The sequence below is a fragment of the Hemitrygon akajei genome, chromosome 19, assembly GCF_048418815.1.
Source record: "Hemitrygon akajei chromosome 19, sHemAka1.3, whole genome shotgun sequence".
Taxonomy (NCBI): domain Eukaryota; kingdom Metazoa; phylum Chordata; class Chondrichthyes; order Myliobatiformes; family Dasyatidae; genus Hemitrygon; species Hemitrygon akajei.
In genome coordinates this window covers 3,853,825-3,879,667 of record NC_133142.1, presented here as the reverse complement: position 1 = coordinate 3,879,667, position 25,843 = coordinate 3,853,825, and the positions used below count along the sequence as shown (strand labels likewise).

The 25,843-nt window shown below is 42.8% G+C and overlaps 1 protein-coding gene across 3 annotated transcripts in view; it reads left to right on the top strand.

Annotated features, from left to right (window-relative positions):
• The window catches only part of LOC140741701 (host cell factor 1-like), a 126,309-nt gene that overhangs the window by 48,948 nt on the left and 51,518 nt on the right, over nt 1–25,843 (top strand). For 2 of the 3 annotated variants that reach the window (XM_073071991.1, XM_073071989.1), the window contains exons 14-19: nt 525–661; nt 2,492–2,639; nt 4,668–4,864; nt 9,971–10,229; nt 11,139–11,299; nt 22,709–23,111. In XM_073071991.1, coding sequence (XP_072928092.1) covers nt 525–661; nt 2,492–2,639; nt 4,668–4,864; nt 9,971–10,229; nt 11,139–11,299; nt 22,709–23,111 — 1,305 coding nt within the window. The remainder of the gene's footprint in view (nt 1–524; nt 662–2,491; nt 2,640–4,667; nt 4,865–9,970; nt 10,230–11,138; nt 11,300–22,708; nt 23,112–25,843) is intronic. The other variant, XM_073071990.1, reaches the window with a different exon arrangement.

The window sequence follows — 25,843 nt, the reverse complement described above, 5'->3', positions numbered from 1 at the left end:
TATAACCAATTCAGTGAAGGAGAGGAAACAAAATGCAGGAATTGCAGGCTAATTAGTCATTGTATAGCACCACAATGTCCATTCAGCCATGATGTTGTGCTGACTTTCCCTCCCACATCGCCCTCATTTTTCTATCATCCATGTGCCAATCTAAAAGTTTTGCAATGCCCCAAATGTATCTGTATATGTGGTCTGATCAATGCGATATAAAGCCTCAGCATTACATCCTTGCTTTTATATTTAGTCCTCTTAAAACAAATACTAGAATTGCATTTGCCATCCTTATTAATGACTCAGCCTGCAAGTTAACCTACAGGGTTAACTTCAACCTGTGCTAGGACTCCCAAGTTCCTTAACACCTCGGATTCCTGAACTTGCTCCCGCTTGTTGAGGTTTGTCAAATTAGTGTAGGAGCATAATTCCTAGTGTTTTTCTGTGAATTGAACTGGTCAGGTCAGTCAAAATTTAATCCTGAGAGTGCATTAAGTAATTTTAATGATACTGTTTATTGTCATTATTTTAAGGTGCCACAGGGACTGCTGGCATGAAATCGCCAATTACAATCATCACCACAAAAGTAATGACATCGGGAACTGGAACACCGACAAAATTTATTACTGCTGTGCCTAAATTACAGGCAGGGCAACAAGGGCTGACCCAGGTTGGATTTAATTACATATTACTGTGAATAATATTTTAATGTAATTTCTCTTCTGTTTTTCTCTTTCTCAACTGTATTATTGTGGCAGACATTTGTCTTAAAAGAACACAATTACTGTCAAATCTAGGAGAAAGCCTGCCTTGTAGAACTTAACCCAAATGGGTGAATTTTCTGATCATGACTGTTCACTTGGAAAGAAATAAACAACTTGCTTAGGAGCCAGAGGAGGGTAGATGTTACTTCCTGCTTTCCTCTGGTGAGAGTATTTAGAACTAGGGCACATAGTCTCTGGATATGAGGTTGTTTAGTTTTAGAATTGAAATAAGGCGAAAGTTATTTCAAGAAATGGTGAGGAATCACAAAGTTTTACCAAGGGAGATGTGGATTTTTGGTGACTAGTACATTTGAGGCTGACAGCACTATAGAGAGATAATTAGTTTGTCACCAATATTGAGAGATATGGGAAATGGAGCAGGTTAATTAGGTAGAAGATAAGCATATTCTTATAAAGGTGAGCTTTATTTATCACATGTACATCAAAATATACAGTAAAATAACCATATAACAATCACAGCACGGAAACAGGCCATCTCGGCCCTCCTAGTCCGTGCCGAACTCTTAATCTCACCTAGTCCCACCTACCCGCACTCAGCCCATAACCCTCCACTCCTTTCCTGTCCATATACCTATCCAATTTTACCTTAAATGACACAACTGAACTGGCCTCTGCTACTTCTACAGGAAGCTCATTCCACACAGCTATCACTCTCTGAGTAAAGAAATACCCCCTCGTGTTTCCCTTAAACTTTTGCCCCCTAACTCTCAAATGTGTCGTCTCTGACAATAACCAATGCAGTCTGAGGACGTGCTGGGTGCAGACTGCAAATGTTGCCATGCTCCCCCTGCCAATACACATGCCCACATCCTAACTATGCATATTTGGAATGTGGGAGGAAGCCAGAGGAAACCCACTCAGTCAATGGGAGAACGTACAAACTCCTAATGACAGCAGCGGAAATTGACTGGTGCTGCAAAGCATTTGTGCTGCTGTGCCACCCCTGGGATGGTAAAACAAGTTTAGAGGGCCAAGCAGTGACCTTCTGACCCTGGTGTGAGGGGACAAGTCCTATGCTCTGGTAATAGTGGTTTCAGCAAATTTTATAGGGGGAGGTGTTGGCAGGAGATACAGTATCTGGGTAGGAAGATTTTTAAGGTAAGTACCAATCAGTCTAGACCAGGATCAGACCAGCCAAGTTCAGATCCTATCTATTGAAAATGTGCTTTCTTCTTTATACTTATGCATTTTGCAGGAAGGCATCCCTCTATTCCCAAGAGTAGATCTGAACATTAACTAAACACAAGAGATTCTGGAGATCCTGGAAATCCTGAATAAAACATACAAAGTCCTGGAGAAACTCAGCAGCACAAGCAGCATTTATGGAAGGAAATGAACAGTAGACTTTTCAGGCTGAGACCCTTCATCAGGACATTGATCATGAGTCCTGATGAAGGCTCGTGGCCAAAACATCAACATTTATTCATCTCCATAGATGCTGCCCGACTTACTGAGTTCCTCCAGCATTTTGTGTGTGTTGCTCTGAACACTAAATGTCTGACACTATAGTACAATCCAGAACTGTCAATATTCCTGGAAATTAGGGCTAATAATTGACTATTATTTCAATTGTTTTGAAGATGGAAACTAATATACTAATATTCACCTTGTCTGCTCTGTAGATAAGCAATAACTATTTTAACATTTTGGTCCTTGCTGTTCTCCATTTACCACCTCCACCCCCCCCACCCCCCCCCCCCCCCCCAATCGGGCAGGTTTTGCTGAAAGGTACTGCAGGGCAGCCTGGCACAATACTACGAACAATCTCTGGGACACCAGTGAGTGGTGTCAGGTTGATCACCCCAGTGACTGTTTCTACCACCAAACCAGCACTCACAACTTTGGTAGTGAAGGGAACCACAGGTATGTACTTGTATGTGTTTTGTTCTATTGAAACCCTAACTTTGTGCCATTGGGGGTGCGGTTGTAGTCCCTCATAGGCAGCTGGCATCTTGAGCACTAACTTGAACGGATTGGAAGAACAGTGGGTTCCAGGTACAGTATTTAAGTCATTGATAATCAGGGTAAACACGTATTTGGGACAACAAAGAACAAAAATGAATCAAGAAAATTGCTGGGATTCTCTTCGTTTATTTGGGACACTATGTCACTTAACTGTGACAGGAGATTGTAACCAAACTATTTTTAGCCAGTGTCAGTCGTGTGCACCTGTGGCTGTTAGACTCTGTACCGCACTTAGAGCGAACAGTTTTGTAAATAGTGTCAGTTGTGTGCATCTGTGTTCAAAAAGCTGTGATTTTTGTCACTGATAGATAGCAAAATATAAGCAGTAAGATAATTCAGAACTGTCTTGCTCACCGCGGCATCAAGCATTTAGGCTTGGAAATGCTAGGAACAGCCAGAAATGTAAATTAAACAATTCCATTACTTCATCAAGCCAGGAACTATGAATAATTTGAAGGTATCAACAATGATCTTGAATGTTGCAGTGAAAGTGAAGATTTGGAGGATGCAATCATCGAAAGCATTGTATGAAGGCAGTCCATTATCTGCACTAGGTGTCTGCACTGATTTAGTTCACAGTCAGTCAAAAGAATACTGTAGCGTACACTTGGATGAATTGAACTAACACACAATTTTAAAAGCTCGGCAGAACAACAAAGAATACAAGAAACAAAACAACAGCAAAACGGACCCCTTTCCTCCCTGCCTTCCACCCCATACACATGGACAGTCCTCCTACACCAGGATAGTTCACATTCAGGTTTAGATCTATTTATCACATGGGAAATGTACAGAGAAATGTGTTGTTTGTGGTTTACCACCAACACACCCAAACATTTGCACCCGTTACATGACCAACATCATGGTGTTTTGTCTTGTGGCTGATTCACCTGTATCACTGGTATGTAATTAACATCTAAGTACCACTGCATTGCACTCTGTTTTTTTTTAAAAAGAGGGGTAATGGCTAGAGAGATGGCAAGATTACAATGTGACCTTTTCAAATGTGCCTGTGTTTGTTTGACATTGACACTGGGTACAATTGTAATGTCATTCACGGAAGAATATCTTTGTGTAGATGTATGTTGTCTACTTGGGAGAAGTTGTGATCCCACCTGGAGGCTTGGTATAAGGACCAACTTGTCATCGACTATAAGCACAAGGTCTTCATAAATCAAAGTATTGAGTACAGGGAGTTGGGATGTCCTGTTGAAGTTGTATAAGACATTGGTGAGGCCAAATTTGGAATATTGTGTGCAGTTCTGGTCACCTACTTACAGGAAAGATATCAATGAGAGTACAGAGAAAATTTACAAGGATGTTGCTGGCACTTGAGGACCTTAGATATAGGTTAGGACCTTATTTCTAGGAGCATAGGAGAATGAGGGGGCATTTGATGGGTATATAAAATTGAGTGGTATAGATAGTGCAAGCAGGCTTTTCCCACTGAGGCTGGGTGAAAACTAGAGATCATAGGTTACGGGTGAAATGCTTAAGGGGAACATCAGAGGGAGCTCCACTCATGGTGGTGAGAGCATGGAATGAACTGCAAGCAGAAGTGGTGGATGCAAGTTTGATTGCAACATTTAAGAGATGTTTGGATAAGTACATGGATGGGAGGGGTATGGAGGGCTGGTCGATGGGACTAGTCAGAATAATAGTCAGGTATAGACCAGATGGGCAAAAGGAGCTGTTTCTGTGCTGTGGTGTTCGATGACTCTATAAGTTTGTTCTTAATTGTTTCAAAATGGGGATTGCAAAAACATAAAAATGGGTCTTACCAAAAAAATAATACTGGGATAAATACCTACAAATGTTTTACGAGGGTTTTGGGGTAAGTTGGTTTGAATGTGATTCTTTTTTAAAATTAGAATTGAGTGATACCTGTTGGTAATTCTTTTGACTGATTTTTAAATTGTTTATTAGATGCCACTACGTTGGGGACGATAGGCACCACACTGGCAGGAGTGTCTTCTGTATCGCCCACAGTCAACACTCCCATTGCAACCCTTGGCACCATCACCAACCTTGCCGGCCAGGTAATCAGTGCATCCCCCAATACCTCTCAGAAACTCACAGCAGTAACTGGAAGCTCTTCCACAGCTCCCATCATCACTCTTCAGGTAGGAATTTAATTGGAGCTGTCCTGTACTGCATGCCTTGTGCTCAACATTTCACCTTCTTTTACTTTGATCCGTAGAATTATTTTTCAAGTGAATCTTTATTTTGTTTTGGTGGGAACTTGATGGACAGTTGGATGTTATAACCATATAACAATCACAGCACAGAAATAGGCCATTCCGGCCCTCCTAGTCCGTGCCGAACTCTTAATCTCACCTAGTCCCACCTACCCGCACTCAGCCCATAACCCTCCACTCCTTTCCTGTCCATATACCTATCCAATTTTACCTTAAATGACACAACTGAACTGGCCTCTACTACTTCTGCAGGAAGCTCATTCCACACAGCTATCACTCTCTGAGTAAAGAAATACCCCCTCGTGTTTCCCTTAAACTTTTGCCCCCTAACTTTCAAATCATGTCCTCTCGTTTGAATCTCCCCTACTCTCAATGGAAACAGCCTATTCACGTCAACTCTATCTATCCCTCTCAAAATTTTAAATACCTCGATCAAATCCCCCCTCAACCTTCTACGCTCCAATGAATAGAGACCTAACTTGTTCAACCTTTCTCTGTAACTTAAGTGCTGAAACCCAGGTAACATCCTAGTAAATCGTCTCTGCACTCTCTCTAATTTATTGATATCTTTCCTATAATTCGGTGACCAGAACTGTACACAATATTCCAAATTTGGCCTTACCAATGCCTTGTACAATTTTAACATTACATCCCAACTTCTGTACTCAATGCTCTGATTTATAAAGGCCAGCGTTCCAAAAGCCTTCTTCACCACCCTATCTACATGAGACTCCACCTTCAGGGAACTATGCACTGTTATTCCTAGATCTCTCTGTTCCACTGCATTCCTCAATGCCCTACCATTTACCCTGTATGTTCTATTTGGATTATTCCTGCCAAAATGTAGAACCTCACACTTCTCAGCATTAAACTCCATCTGCCAACGTTCAGCCCATTCTTCTAACCGGCATAAATCTCCCTGCAAGCTTTGAAAACCCACCTCATTATCCACAACACCTCCTACCTTAGTATCATCAGCATACTTACTAATCCAATTTACCACCCCATCATCCAGATAATTTATGTATATTACAAACAACATTGGGCCCAAAACAGATCCCTGAGGCACCCCGCTAGTCACCGGCCTCCATCCCGATAAACAATTATCCACCACTACTCTCTGGCATCTTCCATCTAGCCACTGTTGAATCCATTTTATTACTCCAGCATTAATACCTAATGACTGAACCTTCTTAACTAACCTTCCATGTGGAACTTTGTCAAAGGCCTTGCTGAAGTCCATATAGACTACATCCACTGCCTTACCCTCGTCAACATTCCTCGTAACTTCTTCAAAGTTATGCACAGTGCACCACTGCACACACCAGAAAGTGAGTGTTCTACATAGCCGATAGAGCAGCACCCATCTGGTTGAGATTAAATGGGTCAGCCTAGATCAGCTATTTGCATTTCATATAAATTGGTTTTTTATTATTATCACATGTACCAAGGTACAGTGAAAAACTTGTTTTGCATACCATCCAAACAGATCATTTCAATATAATAGTATGTTAAGTTAGTACAGGTGGACCCTTGACATCACTAAGACCTTGCACTTTATTCAAAGTCAAAGTAAGTTTATCATCAAACCATGAGATTCACTTACTTGCAGGTATTTACATAAAATAAATAAGTCCAATAAAATTAATGCAAAACTGTTCATGAACAAAGACAAACAATCAATGTGCCAAAGGAGGCAAATTGTGCAATAGAAAAAAAGTAATACTGAGAACATGAGTTTAGAGTCCTTGGAAGTGAGTTGAGGTGAGTGAAGTTATCCCCAGGAGCCTGATGGTTGGAGAGTAACAACTGTTCCTGAACCTTCATAAGTGAGACTTCTGTACCTCCTGCTTGTTGGCAGTAACGAGAAAAGATCGTGGTCTGGATAATGGTATCCTTGATATGGACGCTGCTCTATTGTGGCAGTACTCTTTGTAAATGTGCTCTATCTAATGGGCTGGGCTGTATCTGCAAAACTTTACGCAGACTTTTCTGTTCCTAGGCACTGGTGTTTCCATTCCAGGCTGTTATGCAACCAATTAGGATATTGTCCATTGTGCTTCTATAGAAGTTTCCTTTGGTGACATGCCGAATCTGTACAAATTTTTAAGAAAGTAGAGGTGCTGACATGCTTCCTTTGTGATGGCACTTGTGTGCTGGTTCCAGGAGAGATCCACCGATACAATAACACCAAGGAATTTAAATGTACTGATCCTCTCTGCCTCCGATCCGCTAATGAGGACTAGCTCGTGGACCTGCGGTTTCTTCCTCCTTTAGTCAATAACCAGCTCTTTGTGTTTCCTGACATTGAGTGAGAGGTTGTTGTTGTGGTACCACTCAGACAGATTTTCAACCTCTTCTATATGCCAATTAGTCACCACCTTCGATTCAGCCGACAATGTTGGTGTCATCAGCAAACTTAAATACTGCATTGGGGCTGTACTTAGCCACTTGCACTGCTCTCTTATTATTTTCTGTGTGCTGCTGTAATGAATTGATTTGTGTATGAATGGTTTACAAGTTTTTCACTGTACCTTGGTACATGTGACAATAATAAACCAATTTACAAGGCAACACAACAATAGAATGCAAAAGAAAGTGCGAGCAGACAGTAAAGTGCAAGGCCATAACAAAGTCAAGTAAAAGAAAACTCGCCAATGCCTCCTCATCATCAGAAGGGTAATGAAATTTGGTATGTCCCTGTCAACCACTACAGTTTTTATTGGTGCTCCATAGAAAGCATCATGTACCTACCCCAGGCATTCTCTCTTCATCGGGCAGAAGATACAGAAATTTGAAAGCACGTACCACAATATTTAAGGACGGCTCCTACCCCAGTTATAAGAATATTGAATAGTTTTTTGGTATGTTAAGATATACTCTTGACCTCACAATCTGATCCATGGTGCCAATTAAAGGCGACTTGAAGTGACAGCTCCGATGGAAACAATCATATATTCCCGGTTCAGCCTGCTACAACTGAGAACCACAACTGCATCTAAGGTCTATACAGTTAGTAACGCTGTTTTAGTGCAATTAAACAATCTTGCTGCTCAACATCAATGAGTGTAGATCGGATTGTGGCCAGTGTACTGTCCCTTTAAGATGGATGTGGAAACGAGGTTGTCACGCTGGGCTAATAGCACTTTTTTTTTTAAATGAGGTTTTCGATTCCTTATACCATCTATCTTACTGGCAAACATACAACCTCTGATAAATGAAATTGAAGATCTCAGAGCTAGAGTGCACTTGCAGAAAGACATTAAAAGTTGTTGTATTTTCTTCACATAATCTTAGTTAACCCCTTCCATTCCAGATGCAGGGATTCAGTTTGATAGGTTCACAATACTGACAAGATAGGACTGCTGAGTCTTAAAGCCAAAGGTGGGGAGGAGGTTTGCTTCATGATCAATTCTTCATGGTGTACAAACTAAGTGCTATCCCAACTTTGTTCACCAGATCTGGAATGCCTCGCGATCAAGTGCCGGCCATTTTTTACTTGCCACGTGAGATTTCAGTGATCATTAGTAGAGGTGTAATTTCCCCACAGGCCAATGTCAAACAGGCTCCCTATGCAACTCCCTTGTCCATTTATCCCTCCCCACTGATTTCCCTCCTGGTACTTGTACTTGCAAGCAGAACAAGTGCCATACCTACCCCCTTCACCTCCTCCCTCACTCCCATTTGGGGCCCCAAACAGTCCTTCCAGGTGAAGCAACACTTCACCTGTGAATCTGTTGGGGTCATCTATTGTGTCTTGTGCTCCTGATGTAGCCTCCTGTATATCGAGATACCCGACGTAGATTGGGAGACTGCTTCGCCAAGCACCTACGCTCCATCCACCAGAAAAGGCAAGATCTCCCGGTGGCCATCCACATCAGTTCTGCTTCCCATCCCATTCAAACATTTCAGTCCATGCCCTCCATTATTGTCACAATGAGACCACACTCTCATTATGTCTGGGTAGCCTCCAACATGATGGATGAACATCAATTTCTCAAACTTCTGGTAGTTGCCCCACTCCCCCTTCACCATTCCCCATTCCCATTTCTCTCTCTCACCTTATCTCCTTACCTGCCTATCACCTCTTCTCTGGTGCTCCTCCCCCATGGTCTTTTATCCTTTCCTATTAGATTCTCCCTTCTCCAGTTCTTTATCTCTTTCACCAATTGACTTCCCAGCCCTTTACTTCATTGTTCCCCTCTCCCAGTTTCACCTACCACCTTGTACTTCTTTCTCCCCACCTTCTTGATCTAACTTCTGCTACAGCTCCCACCTGCTTTCAAAAAGGCAACAATTATACCAGTACCCAAGTAGAGCAATGTGAGCTGCCTTAACAATTATTGTCTGGTAGCACTCTCATTTATGGTGATAAAATGCTTTGAGAGGTTGGTCATGGCTAGAATCAACTCCTGCCTTATCAAGGACTTGGGCCCACTGCAATTTGCCTATCATCACAATGGGTCTATGGCAGATGCAATCTCAGTGGCTGTCCACACGGCCTTGAATCAGTTGGACAATATAAATACCTATGTCAGGATGCTGTTTATTTTATTGACTACAGCTCAGCGTTTAACACCATGATTCTTACAGTCTTGATCAAAAAGCTCCAGAACCTGGACCTACATACCTCCCTCTGCAATTGGATCACCACCATCTTATTGTCTATGTGCACTGCACACTCTCTGTAGCTGAAACACTTTTATTCTGTATTTTGGTATTTTTCTTTACGCTGAACTGATCTGTTTGAACGGTATGCAATCTCCATACATGTAACAATAATAAACCAATTCCTTTCATGAGGTCAAAAATCCATCTTGTACTAGGATTATCCATTGGATTGGTGACAATGTACCATTGTTTGCAATGTGTTTACGCACGTTTTTATCAGAGGACTTCTCCAGATATCCCTCTCTTCAATTCTATTGCTTGAACTTGGTAGTTTCTTAGTTTCTGTTATTGGGTCAAAACAGCTGAAAGACTTTTTATTTTTCCACCACTCATCCTTGTCTATCTGTGAATTCCTTCCAGCCTGCTTCTGAGCCAAACCGGGTGACAATCGTTGCTGCCCCCAGTGGCATGGTGACACAGCAAGCCCAACAGCTGGTAAATTCAGGCTCCACTTTAGTTGCAGCATCTCGGCCTACCACTGTGTCATCAGAGACGCAGACCCAGCAGGTTGAATTGTTGGAAGTACCAGTTAGGTGTTCGAATCCCCCTCATGAGACGATGGAAACTAACACCACCAATACATCTACAACCACCACAGCAAATATCGCAGCTAACCAAGGTGAGTGCACAGCAGGAATCAGGGCATCTAGAATCATTTTGGTCTCTGACATACTGTTTTGTTCATCTGGCTGGATATTTTAAACCCATTTTCTCCTCTTTGCCTCATGAGCTTACTGAATGAGATTTTCTGGCACAGATATCCCATCTGCTATATTGTCACATGTACACACTCAGTGGCCACTTTATTAGATACAGGAGAAGAACCTGGTGTGGTCTTTGACTTCTGTAGCCTGTCCACTTAAAGGTTCAATATGTTGTGTATTCAGAGATGGTCTTCTGCACGCCACTGTTGTAACACATTATTTGAGTTACTGTCATCTTCCTGTTGGCTTGAACCAGTCTGGCCATTCTCTTCTAACCTCTCTTACTAAAAAGATGTTTGCCTGTAGAACTGCTGCCCTCCAGACGTTTTTGTTTTTCGCACCACTCTCTGTAAACTCTGGAGACTGCTGTGTGTGAAAATCCCAGAAGATCAGCAGTTTCTGAGATACTCAAACTGACACAGTCACAGGGAGAACACACAAACTCCTTACAGACAGTTCAGGAATCTTGTCCCTTTCGACCTTCCTCACTGTTCACATCCCCATCCCCAATCTTTGTGTCAAATGTAAGCATACAAATATTAAGTTCCAACCTCCCACCTGGTAAAGGATCCATTAATTCCTGTTTCCTGCAGATGTTCCGTTATTTGTTCATTCCTAATTAAACACAAACCTGAGAGTCGACCACATTGGCCAGACTGGATAACTGGATCCGCTGAATGACATTATTGAACCAACTGGGGTTTTTGTAACAATTAAGTGGCATAATGTTTCTTATTAGAGACTACAGTGTCTGGATAACACTGAAGCTCCAATTAATGTGATTTTCTGTCTCTCCATTTGTTTTCTGTCTCCACCTTTTGCAGTCCAGCCTCCACCCATGAATGCTCAAGGTCTCCCTGAAAGTGTGCATGGTGAAACTGCAACAGCAGGGACAACCAACACTGCAACCACCGCAGCTCCAGCTCAGAGCGGGGCCGTTACGATGGTAACGCAGTCAACACCTGCACCTGGACCCTCCACACAGGTAAGAAGGGGGGAGAAATGGACTTAAACCCTGGAGAGTTTCCTCCTCATGAAATCTAAGCTGGCACTCAGTATTTGAGAATGTCGGACTGTCAGGACCAGCCTTTGGGCACCACAGTAGCATAGTGTTAGCGTAATGCTATTGCAGCTCGGGGCATCGGAGTTTAATCCCAACATCCTCTATAAAGTGTTTGTACATCCTCCCATGGAATTGTTTGGGTTTCCTCCCACTGTCCAAAGATGTGCCAGTTAGTAGGTTAGATAGACACTTTATTGATCCCAGTGTCACAGTAGCATTACAAGTCCAGAGATGTACAAATATGAGAAAAGTAAGAAAGAATTAAAAAAAAGTTACTTCAAACAGTCTGACAAGAGGAGGTCGTCACTTCCAAAGGTTGACATTATAGAGCCAAATGGCTGAGGGTAAGAAAGACCTCATATGGTGCTCTTTGGAGCAGTGCAATTGTCTTAGTTTGTAACTAAAAGTGCTCCACTGATCAGCCAATGTGGCACGCAGAGAGTAAGGAACACTGTCCAGAATTGCCAGGATTTTCAGTAGGGTCCCTTATTCTACCACAACCTCCAGTGTGTCCAGTTTGACTCCTAGACTAGAGCAAGCCTTTCTGATCAGTTTATTGAGCCTGTTGGCATCACCTGTGTTGATGCCATTGCCCCAACACACCACCACGTAGAAGATTGTGCTGGCAACAACAGACTGGTAGGTCACATGAAGGAGAGGCCTACATACTCCAAAGGACCTCAGTCTCCTCATGAAGCAGAGGTGACTCTGGCCCTTCTTGTGGACAACTTCTGTGTGGGTGCACCCCCAGGTACTGGTCATTGTAAGTTGTCCTATGATTAAATTGAGGGTTGCTGGGCATCACGGCTCGAAAGGCCAGTAGGGCCTGACTAGCGCTGTATCTCTTTTTTTTTAAAAAACAACACTGGTCTGTTGTACAAGTAAAAATTCAGATACCACCATTTGAAGAGCATGGCATTGCCAAGTGTGATCTGAATCATGTTTATTGTCACTGACAGAAGTCATGAAATTTGTTGCTTTCTGGCTTAACAAATTGTGTAAATTAAAACTAAAAAAAATGATGCCACAGTTCATTCCCCTCAGTTTGAAATTGTGTGGGATCTTTTTCCACCTTCAAGTTATCCAACCTGAGATGTTGATTTAACAACTTGCCCAGAAGATGGTATATTCTACACTGAAGCATCAGCCTATGTATTTGTGTTCAGGGAGGCCTGAACCGAAACCTGTGTTGCCGTTGAGTCACAGGTGTCCTGAGAAGCCAAGGCATGGGTCAAGCCAGGACCAGGGTATATTCACTGTTGGTATAGGAAGAATTACTGATCCTATTCCTCTTGTGAAGCAGGATTTGTCATGGGTTTGCTCAGTTACTCTTTATAGATGTTGTAGGGGGAATTCTTTGTATGAACACATGCTGTAGAAGCAGCATTGGCTATTCCGCCTTTCACACATGCACAGTTATTCACTCGGGTATCAACTCCTGAACACACTCCTGCACTTTTCATCTACACTTCTCACTATCTCAGTAAAGCAGCTAACAGAATCGGACTCCACCTATCCCAGACATTCTCTCTTTTCCCTCCCATCAGGCAGTAGATAGAAAAACCTTGAAAGCATGTGCCACCAGCTTCAAGGACAGTTTCCATCTAACTGTTATAAGACTATTGAACAGTTCCCTGATATGATAAGATAGACTCTTGACCTCACAAATCTGCCTTTTTACAACTTGCACCTTGATGTCTGCGTGCACTGCTCTTTCTCTGTAACTAACACTTTATTCACACTTTGTTATTGTTTTACCTTGTACTATGTCAGTGCACAATTGTAATAAGTAGATCCATTAGCAAGACAAGTTTTTCACTGTAACCTCTGTACATTGCACAATAATAAACCAATTTACCTATTTAACTCCCTTATTTCCGTTGTTTCCTAAAAATGTTGATCTCTGTCAAAAATATACTCAGCTACTGACCCTCCACACTCTTTTCAGTAAACAGTGCCAAAGATTCACTACCCCTCTGGTTTGAGATATTTTTCCTCAGTTCCATCCTGAAGAATGATCCTTGTTTTGAAACTCTAATCCTGGTTCAAGATACCACTGCCAGGGCAAAGCATCATCTCTGTATCTACCCTGTCAAACCCCACGATGAATTTTATATTTCAGTGGAACTGTTTATCATTCTTCTAAACTTGAGTGTACAGGCCTAGTCTGTTTAACCTTGCTTTGCTTGATAAACTCTTGATCCCAAGAATCTTTGTACTCCCTCAGTGATGTGTTTCCCCGGATAGGGGAGGCCAGACCTGTACACAGTGCTGGCTCACTGGGGTTCTTATATAATTGGAAAAAGATGGCTTTTATTTTTCCTGGAATGCTTCTGCAATAAATCCTTCCCTTTTTGCCTTCCTGAGCATCATTCTAATTTTCAGTGACTTGTTTAAAAGGATTACAATGCAGGACAATCATTCAGTATAGAACACTACAGCAGAAAAGCAAGCCCTTTGGCTGCCAATCTAGTTAAAAGAAATAAATTGACCTTTCCACCATAGCTAACCTGTCACTTTTCCATAACAAATTCCACCAACCGTGTCCTTGTCTATTTATTAAAACTGTTTACATCCCCTCCATATCCTCCTCATAGGCCACAATGCCATCTGGCTGAATCATCGCAAACATTGATCTGTTTCACCTTATCCAAGCCATTAATATAAATTGTGAACAACTCCTATCCCAGTGGCCACACTTTCTATTCCATTTACTCAAGTTCAGGTTTATTGTCATCGGACTACATTTACAACCAAACGAAAATACTTCCCTCCGAACCACGATGCACCACAAAACATACATCACACCCAGCATATAAAACAAAATATCACAAGTTAATGTTGTGTGTAGCACAGGTAAACAGTAAACAGCTCACTGTCCTAGTGATGAGACCTCAGTAGTGGCAGGGTATTCATTAATCTCACCATCTGAGGGAAGAATCTGTTACCCAGTCTGGCAGTCCTCTTTTGGGGCAAGTATGACCTGTACAGAAAGGATGAGTTGCACTTGAATCCCAGGGGGTCCAATATCCTGGCGGGGAGGTTTGCTAAGGCTACTGGAGAGAGTTTAAACCAGAATTGGTGGGGGTGGGAACCAAACTGAAGAGACTGGGAAAGAGGCGGTTGTCTCACAAATAGAGAAAGCTTGTAGACAGTGCGAGAGGGAGGATCGGCAGGTGATAGAGAAGGGACGTGCTCAGACCGACGGTTTGAGATGTGTCTACTTTAATGCAAGGAGTATTGTGAACAAAGTGGATGAGTTTAGATCGTGGATCAGTACTTGGAGCTATTACAGAGGCTTGGATGGCTCAGGGACAGGAATGGTTACTTCAAGTGCTGGGTTTTAGATGTTTCAGGAAGGACAGGGAGGGAGGCAAAAGAGATGGGGGCGTGGCACTGTTGATCAAAGATAGTGTAACGGCTGCAAAACAGGTGGACGCCATGGAGGGATTGTCTGCAGAGTGTTTGTGGGTGGAGGTTAGGAACAGGAAGGGGGTCAATAACTTCACTGGGTGTTTTTTATAGGCCACCCAATAGTAACAGGGATATCGAGGAGCAGATAGGGAAACAGATCCTGGAAAGGTGTAATAACAGAGTTGTCGTGATGGGAGATTTTAATTTCCCAAATATCAATTGGCATCTCCCTAGAGCAAGGAGTTTAGATGGGGTGGAGTTTGTTAGGTGTGTTTCAGGAAGGTTTCTTGTCACAATATGTAGATAAGCCTACAAGAGGAGAGGCTGTACTTGATTTAGTATTGGGAGATGAACCTGGTCAGGTGTCAGATCTCTCAGTGGGAGAGCATTTTGGAGATAGTGATCATAATTCTATCTCCTTTACAATAGCATTGGAGAGAGATAGGAACAGACAAGTTAGAAAGTGTTTAATTGGAGTAAGGGGAATTATGAGGCTATCAGGCAGTTAAATTGGAAGCTTAAATTGGGAACAAATGTTCTCAGGGAAAAGTATGGAAGAAATGTGGCAAATATTCAGGGGATATTTGCGTGGACTTCTGTATAGGTACGTTCCAATGAGACAGGGAAGTTATGGTAGGGTACTGGAACCGTGGTGTACAAAGGCTGTAATAAATCTAGTCAAGAAGAAAAGAAAAGCTTACAAAAGGTTCAGAGAGCTAGATAATATTAGAGATCTAGAAGATTATAAGGCTAACAGGAATGAGTTTAAGAAGGAAATTAAGAGAGCCAGAAGGGGCCATGAGAAGGCCTTGGCGGGCAGGATTCAAGGCATTCTACAAGGCACCAAAGCATGCAGGCTCTCACGACCGGACTATGTAACAGTTTCTTCCCCCAAGCTATCAGACTCCTCAATACCCAGAGCCTGGACTGACACGTTACTGCCCTATTGTCCTGTTTATTATTTATTGTAATGCCTGCACTGTTTTGTGCACTTTATGCAGTCCTGGGGAGGTCTGTAGTCTAGTGTATTGTTTTTTTCGTCTGTTTTTTACATAGTTCAGTCTAGTTTTTGTACTGTGTCATGTAACACCATGGTCCTGAAAAACATCTCATTTTTACTATGTACTGTACATAGCAGTTATGGTCAAAATGACAATAAAAGTGACTTGACTTGAAGTATGTGAAGAGCAAGAGGATAAGATGTGAAAGAATAGGACCTATCAAGTGTGACGGTGGGAAAGTGTGTATGGAACCAGAGGTAATAACAGAGGTACTTAATGAATATTTTACTTCAGAATTCACTATGGAAAAGGATCTTGGTGATTGTAGTGATGACTTGCAGCAGACTGAAAAGCTTGAGCATGTAGATATTAAGGAAGAGGATGTGCTGGAGCTTTTGGAAATCATCGAGTTGGATAAGTTGCTGGGACCGGTTGAGATGTATGCCAGGCTACTGTGGGGGGCGAGGGAGGAGATTGCTGAGGCTCTGGCAATGATCTTTGTATCATCATTGGGGATGGGAGATGTTCCGGAGGATTGGAGGGTTGCGGATGTTGTTCCCTTATTCAAGAAAGGGAGTAGAGATAGCCCAGGAAATTATAGACCAGTGAGTCTTACTTCTGTGGTTGGTAAGTTGATGGAGAAGATCCTGAGATGCAGGATTTATGAACATTTGGAGAGGCATAATATGATTAGGAATAGTCAGCATGGCTTTGTCAAGGGCAGGTCGTGCCTTATGAACCTGATTGAATTTTTTGAGGATGTGACTAGACACATTGATGAAGGAAGAGCAGTAGATGTATTGTATATGGATTTCAGCAAGGCATTTGATAAGGTACCCCATGCAAGGCTTATTGAGAAAATAAGGAGGCATGGGATCCAAGGGGACATTGCTTTGTGGATCCAGAACTGGCTTGCCCACAGAAGGCAAAGTGTGGTTGTAGACGGGTCATATTCTGCATGGAGGTCAATAACCAGTGGTGTGCTTCAAGGATCTGTTCTGGGACCCTTACTCTAAATGATTTTTATAAATGACCTGGATGAGGAAGTGGAGGAATGGGTTAGTAAGTTTGCTGATGACACAAAGGTTGGGGGTGTTGTGGATAGTGTGGAGGGCTGTCAGAGGTTACAGCGGGACATTGATAGGGTGCAGAACTGGGCTGAGAAGTGGCAATGGAGTTCAACCCAGATAAGTGAGAAGTGGTTCATTTTGGTAGGTCAAATACGATGGCGGAATATAGTATTAATGGTAAGACTCTTGCAGTGTGGTAAATCAGAGGGATCTTGGGGTCCGAGTCCATAGGACGCTCAGGTTGACTCTGTGGTTAAGAAGGCATACGGTATATTGGCCTTCATCAATTGTGGAATTGAATTTAGGGGCCGAAAGGTAATGCTGCAGCTATATAGGACCCTGGTCAGACCCCACTTGGAGTACTGTGCTCAGTTCTGGTCGCCTCACTACAGGAAGGATATGGAAACCATAGAAAGGGTGCAGAAGAGATTTACAAGGATGTTGCCTAGATTGGGGAGCATGCCTTATGAAAGCAGGTTGAGTGAACTCGGCCTTTTCTCCTTGGAGTGACGGAGGATGAGAGGTGACCTGATAGAGGTGTATAAGATGATGAGAGGCATTGATCGTGTGGATAATCAGAAGCTTTTTCCCAGGGCTGAAATGGTTGCCACAAGAGGACACAGGTTTAAGGTGCTGGGGAGTAAGTACCGGGGAGATTTCAGGGGTAAGTTTTTTTTCTCAGAGAGTGATGAGTGCGTGGATTGGGCTTCCGGCAACGGTGGCGGAGGCAGATACGATAGGTTCTTTAAGAGACTCTTGTATAGGTACATGGAGCTTAGAAAAATAGAGGGCTATGGGTAAGCCTAGTAATTTCTAAGGTAGGGACATGTTGGGCACAACTTTGTGGGCTGAAGGGCCTGTATTGTGCTGTAGGTTTTCTATGTTCCTATGTTTCTAGTCCTGATCCCCCTGTACCTCCTTCCTGACAGTAGTGGATCAAAGAGATTGTGGGATGGGTGATAGGGATCCTCAGTAATGTTTTGGGCCCTTTGTCTACAACGCTCACAGTAAATGTCAAAACGTAGGTGGGCAAAGGAGACCCCAGTGCTCCTCTCAGCAGCTTTTAATTCTTTTATCTGTCAGTTAATGAATTCTTAACAATATATTACACCAATGGCAATACATGACTCCAGTACATTATCGTGGGCTGAAGGGTCTGGTCCTGTGCTATATACTATTCTGTGTTCAATACTGAACCTATCATTGTGTAATAACTCTAACTGTTGAAAGTCTGGAGAAAGAAAACTAATCATTATATATTACTCATTTATTCATATCCAGCAAGTTATAATTTCAAAGAGTTCCAACAGAATTTCCCTTTCGTGTTATGTAACTGATTAATTTTGGATGGGGAAACTCCCTGCACATCTTATACTTGTGAAGATTATCTTCTGTTTTCAGATCAATGTAACTATTCAGTGCTTTTGGTTCTTTATCCAACACTCAATCCACTCGTGTCCAAGATCCTTTGGATTTGCTGCCGATGCCTTTCGCCCTTCTGACAACATTTTGGCCCCAAACTCTCACTATTCCCACTTTCAATTGATTTCCACTTGTTGGATGTTGACTCTGATAATGTCCAAAGGTATTTACATCAGTCTTTTCCCCAATTTGGAGCCTTAATTTTCAACTAGATGCATAGGGCTGCGCTGTCACTACCCCTAAAATATTCGCCCACTGCCACTTCAGTCACTTTCCTTATTACATCCCATAGTCCAGTACTGACCCTTCACTCTGATTATTAAAGTACTGTATCCCACAGTCCAGTACTGACCCTTCACTCTGATAATCTATGTACTGTATCCCATAGTCCAGTACTGACCCTTCATCCTGGTTATCTATGTACTGTATCCCACAGTCCAGTACTGACCCTTCATCCTGGTTATCTATGTACTGTATCCCACAGTCCAGTACTGACCCTTCATCCTGGTTATCTATGTACTGTATCCCACAGTCCAGTACTGACCCTTCATCCTGGTTATCTATGTACTGTATCCCACAGTCCAGTACTGACCCTTCATCCTGGTTATGTACTGTATCCCACAGTCCAGTACTGACCCTTCATCCTGGTTATCAATGTACTGTATCCCATAGTCCAGTACTGACCCTTCATCCTGGTTATCAGTGTACTGTATCCCACAGTCCAGTACTGACCCTTCATCCTGGTTATCAGTGTGCTGTATCCCACAGTCCAGTACTGACCCTTCATCCTGGTTATCAATGTACTGTATCCCACAGTCCAGTACTGACCCTTCATCCTGGTTATCAGTGTGCTGTATCCCATAGTCCAGTACTGACCCTTCATCCTGGTTATCAATGTACTGTATCCCACAGTCCAGTACTGACCCTTCATCCTGGTTATCTATGTACTGTATCCCACAGTCCAGTACTGACCCTTCATCCTGGTTATCAATGTACTGTATCCCACAGTCCAGTACTGACCCTTCATCCTGGTTATCTATGTACTGTATCCCACAGTCCAGTACTGACCCTTCATCCTGGTTATCTATGTACTGTATCCCACAGTCCAGTACTGACCCTTCATCCTGGTTATCAATGTACTGTTTCCCATAGTCCATTACTGACCTTTCATCCTGGTTATCAGTGTGCTGTATCCCATAGTCCAGTACTGACCCTTCAACCTGGTTATCAGTGTACTGTATCCCACAGTCCAGTACTGACCCTTCATCCTGGTTATCTATGTACTGTATCCCATAGTCCAGTACTGACCCTTCATCCTGGTTATCTATGTACTGTATCCCACAGTCCAGTACTGACCCTTCATCCTGGTTATCAATGTACTGTATCCCATAGTCCAGTACTGACCCTTCATCCTGGTTATCAATGTACTGTATCCCATAGTCCAGTACTGACCCTTCATCCTGGTTATCAGTGTACTGTATCCCACAGTCCAGTACTGACCCTTCATCCTGGTTATCAGTGTGCTGTATCCCACAGTCCAGTACTGACCCTTCATCCTGGTTATCAATGTACTGTATCCCACAGTCCAGTACTGACCCTTCACTGTGATTATCTATGTACTGTATCCCATAGTCCAGTACTGACCCTTCATCCTGGTTATCAATGTACTGTATCCCATAGTCCAGTACTGACCTTTCATCCTGGTTATCAATGTACTGTATCCCATAGTCCAGTACTGACCTTCATCCTGGTTATCAATGTACTGTATCCCACAGTCCAGTACTGACCCTTCATCCTGGTTATCTATGTACTGTATCCCACAGTCCAGTACTGACCCTTCATCCTGGTTATCAATGTACTGTATCCCACAGTCCAGTACTGACCCTTCATCCTGGTTATCTATGTACTGTATCCCACAGTCCAGTACTGACCCTTCATCCTGGTTATCAATGTACTGTATCCCATAGTCCAGTACTGACCCTTCACTCTGATTATCTATGTACTGTATCCCACAGTCCAGTACTGACCCTTTATCCTGGTTATCTATGTACTGTATCCCACAGTCCAGTACTGACCCTTCATCCTGGTTATCAATGTACTATATCCCATAGTCCAGTACTGACCCTTCATCCTGGTTATCTATGTACTGTATCCCACAGTCCAGTACTGACCCTTCATCCTGGTTATCAATGTACTGTATCCCACAGTCCAGTACTGACCCTTCATCCTGGTTATCTATGTACTGTATCCCACAGTCCAGTACTGACCCTTCATCCTGGTTATCAGTGTACTGTATCCCATAGTCCAGTACTGACCCTTCATCCTGGTTATCAATGTACTGTATCCCATAGTCCAGTACTGACCCTTCATCCTGGTTATCAATGTACTGTATCCCATAGTCCAGTACTGACCCTTCATCCTGGTTATCAATGTACTGTATCCCATAGTCCAGTACTGACCTTCATCCTGGTTATCAATGTACTGTATCCCACAGTCCAGTACTGACCCTTCATCCTGGTTATCTATGTACTGTATCCCACAGTCCAGTACTGACCCTTCATCCTGGTTATCAATGTACTGTATCCCATAGTCCAGTACTGACCTTCATCCTGGTTATCAATGTACTGTATCCCACAGTCCAGTACTGACCCTTCATCCTGGTTATCTATGTACTGTATCCCACAGTCCAGTACTGACCCTTCATCCTGGTTATCAATGTACTGTATCCCACAGTCCAGTACTGACCCTTCATCCTGGTTATCTATGTACTGTATCCCACAGTCCAGTACTGACCCTTCATCCTGGTTATCAATGTACTGTATCCCACAGTCCAGTACTGACCCTTCATCCTGGTTATCAATGTACTGTATCCCACAGTCCAGTACTGACCCTTCATCCTGGTTATCTATGTACTGTATCCCACAGTCCAGTACTGACCCTTCATCCTGGTTATCTATGTACTGTATCCCACAGTCCAGTACTGACCCTTCATCCTGGTTATCTATGTACTGTATCCCACAGTCCAGTACTGACCCTTCATCCTGGTTATCTATGTACTGTATCCCACAGTCCAGTACTGACCCTTCATCCTGGTTATCAATGTACTGTATCCCACAGTCCAGTACTGACCCTTCATCCTGGTTATCTATGTACTATATCCCACAGTCCAGTACTGACCCTTCATCCTGGTTATCTATGTACTGTATCCCACAGTCCAGTACTGACTCTTCATCCTGGTTATCTATGTACTGTATCCCACAGTCCAGTACTGACCCTTCACGCTGGCTATCTAAGCACTGGCTTAAAAAGCTGCAATTTTAAAATTCCACTCTTGCTCCTCCATTCCCCCCACCCCAAGAAACTCCCCTGTAAGACATAATAGCAGAATAAGGTCATTCAGCCCATTGAGTCTGCTTCACCTTTAGTCATGGCTGATTTATTATTCAGCTGAATCTCATTCTTCTGCCTTCTCCCCATAATCTTACTAACTTCCACTTTAAATGTACCCAGTGACTGCAGCCATCCATAGGAATGAATTCCATAGATGCATCACCCTCTGGCTAAAAAAATTCTTCCTCATCTCTGTTCTAAAGAGATGTCTGTCCATTCTGTGCCCTCTGGTCTAGAGTCTATCATGATAGGAAATATTCTCCTCACGCCCACGCTATCTTGGCCTTTCAATATTTGATGCTTTCAATGAGATTTCCCTCTCATTCTTCTAAACTCCTATGTGTATAGGCACAGAGCTATCAAATGCTCATCATATGTTAACCCTTTCATTCTGGGATCATTCTCATGAACCTACTCTGGGCCCTCTCCAATGCCAGCACATCTTCCTTAGATATTTCCCACCATAAGGCTTTCTTGGAAATGCAATCACTGTGGTAGATCCACAATGGCACATATCAATGCAAACTGGTCTGTTCGCACACTTGTGCTTACACTCCCATCATTTTCACTGATTATGATAATTGAATGATTGTTGGGGTTTTGTTTGAAATTGGTTTTCATTCTCACCCTCCTTTCCCCACCCACAATCTTTCAGTTATTGAGATAGCACTGAATATAGTATTGAAAAGCTGTAACTTGTAATTTAGGCTCAAAAGGTCATTGGCAGGTCAGTTTATTTGAACAATGCTTCTAAACTGGAATTCAATATGAAAGGCATGAAGACTCAGTTGACACTTTTAACTAACATTTTTACTTTATTTTCATATTTGAACTTTATCCTAATAAGAGGCACCTTGAACTACATAATTTCTATGAAAAGTGCTCTATAAGTAAGACTATTATTAATTTCCTAGTGATAGTTTCCTGGTGCTTTACCTATTTAAGTTGTGATATGAAGTCCAGACCTGCTATGACCTAATGATATGATTGAGGGCAAACCATTAAGATCCTTTATTATTTTTCTGTCCCCTCAGGCAATCCCATTGACTGAACCTCAGCCAAATAACGAGCAAGGGTCTGTGCCAACAATGGGGCACACCATCTTACAGATTCTGCCTGCCAGCTCTTCAGGAGCAACGGCCAATGTCACGCTACTTGCCCAAGCAACGCCCGAAGGAGTTCAGGTGCCCAATGCCCCAGCAGTGCCGGCACTCCAGCCCCAGTCCACAGTCAGCCTCCAGCAGGACCAGCTCCTTCCTCCCCGTGAATTACTTGCTGACAGTCGGCCTGAGGCCCTGGCTGACCTGGGACTGTCCCCCGAGGAGCTGGCAGTAGCAGCAGCCGCTGAGGAAGCGGCACGCTTGGCATTGCTGGATGAAGAAGCCAGAGCAACGACAACGGTAGCAGGGGCTGCTCTGCCATCTAATGAGGCTACAGGTAGGTGTGTGCTGCAGAACTTGGTGCCTAGCTAACAGGTACTAAATGTAATGTCGCATCATTAAGACTGACCAAGCCAAACTATTATACTAACAGTTATGGGCACAGGGCTCTGATTTATAGGATTGGCTGTGGTGGTAATCGCCTCCTCAGAATAGTTAGTCATAGAGCAAAGCAACACAGAACAGCTCCAAGATTTAAAAGATTAACTCTATTTGTTACGTGTACACTGAAATGTACAGCAAAGTGCATTTCTTACTGTCAACGACCAACACAGTCCAAGGACAAGCTGGGGAAGCCATGCCTCCAGCACTAATATAGCGTGCCCACAGTTTGCTAATCCTGACCATCGTCTTTGGAATGTGGGAGGAAACTGGAGCATTTGGAGGAAACCCACGCAGTCATGAGAATGTACAAACTCCTCACAGACAGTAATGGGAATTGCTCCACTACATGTCACCAATCCCATTTGCCCATATCCCTCTAAACCTTTCTCACCTATGTACCAGCATAGATGAGCAACACACAAAAAATACTGGTGGAACTCAGCAGGCCAGGCAGTGTCTATGGAAAAGAGTAAACAGTCAACGTTGTGGGCTGAGACCCTTCATCAGGAACAGCATGTGTCTTTTAAATGCTGTTATTGTACCCATTTAATCCACCTTTTCTAGCAGCTTGTTTCATAAACACACAATGCCTTGCCTGAAGAAGTTGCCCCTTTTTAAATATTTCTCCTCAAACCTATGCCCTCTAGTTTTTGATTCCCCTTTCCCTGGGAACAGTACTAATTGCATTTACCCTGTTAGTGCCCTGTGTGTTTTTATACAATATGGGGGCAAGTGGAGGATATTTAGACCTTCAAGCCCATGCCATTGATAATCTAAATGATTACCTTTGTTCCGCTTAGCTATCCACTCCATATCCTTTCACACCCTTACCTAACTAAAATCTGGCATTAATTACTGAACCTCTTACTAGAGAGAGAACTGGCTTTTCTTGTCTTTTCTGTGAAAGTATTTCCCTCTTAGGCTGCCCTAGGTATTATGCTAAAATAATTCTGCATTCTTCATTCTCCAGCTAGATTAAACCTTTCCTAGTCTTTTTAAAACACTTTAAAAGTTATGATTATAATCAACCTTCTGCCCAAAGAATACAAGCCTAGTATTTAAAACGTGTATATCCTAGCTAGGTTGTAATTGTAGTGAATTTGTTTTTGTTCCCCCTGATGCCAATATATCCTGGAGTATATTGTTTAAAACAGTTGGAATCTGGCTTAGTAGGCAAAAGCCCATTTGCGGCATGGTTATGATGTGCACCCTCTCCATGGATTTGGATGATTTTATCCAAGGTTTTCAGGTCAGGAAAGAAGCACAAAGCTTATTGCTTCACGATCATTTTACTGAGCAAAGGAAAATTGAAACTGATAGTAACAGGAGCAGAAAGCAGAATGAAGACTCGAAGATGATGCCCAGTATGGAGCAGCTGTTTTTATACCCAAAAGTAAGAAACATTCCATTCAAAGTTGCAAATGAGTCGGCCAATCATAAAGGTCCTGTTCAGATAATGCAACACCAGGAGAAGCTTCTAGAATCATACAAATGTAACCATTGAACAGCCATGTGTACACACTGTGAGCACTAGGAAGCGTACTAAGCAGTTACTTGTGTATATAAAGACTACTTACTTAAAGCAGTTGATTAATTGTTAAACTGCAAATAAAATAACAATTACAGTCCAATCCAACAAGTTGTACACCAGCTGAGCGGGTAAGTGCAGGAAGGCTGGTTGCTAGTTACCGATTGGGTTTTAGGCAGACATAGACAATGATGCAGGTCAGATATTTCAGTATTCAAGGGTGGGGGGGGAGTGGAGGGGTGCCCTTGCCCTGCTTCTGGAAGGCAGGATGAAGCTTTCTAAAAATTATTTCTATTTGTCATATGTACGTTGAAACATACTGTGAAATGCGTCAAATCAAATCAGCAAGAATTTCTGCCGAGCAGCCCACAAGCGTTGCCATGCTTCTGGTGCCAATAAAGCATGCCCACAGTTTACTAACCCTAGCCCATACATCTATGGAGTGTGGGAGGTAATCAGATTTCAGGGAGAATGTACAAACTCCTTACACACAGTGGCAGGAATTGAACTCCATTCTGTGATCACTGGTGTTACACTAACCATTTTACTGGCATGCCGCCCCTTGTTATTGAGCTGTGGCTGAACATTTTTCACTCTGTCCGGAGTGTTAGACCATAAGGTGTAGGAGCATAATACTACCTTTAGTCTCATCAAGTCTGCTCCAATAGTCATTCATGGACGATTTTTTAAAAAATCCCATTCTCCAGCTTCTGCCATAACCCTTAACCCATAACCCTTAACCCCCTTGTCAGTTCACAAACCATCAGTCTCTTAATACTGCCAATGACATGGGCTCCACAGCCCTCTGTGGCAACAAATTGCCCAGATTTGCCTCGCTCTGAAGAAATTCCTCCTCATCTCAGATTTAGAGATACATCCCTTTATTTTGAGACTGTTCCCGGTTAAGAGATGTGAGATTCTGAATCTCGGTGGTCTTGTTTTGAAATTTCTCCAGCACAAAGCAAATCATGCTCCCTCTTCACCCAGCTCTGTGTGCCCTATACACCTGCAAGTGAGATCAATTATAGAGAGTCAGTAGCAGAAACACTGCACGTGTGCGTCAAAACATGGAGTGAAATTTGCTTGTTGTTTGAGTT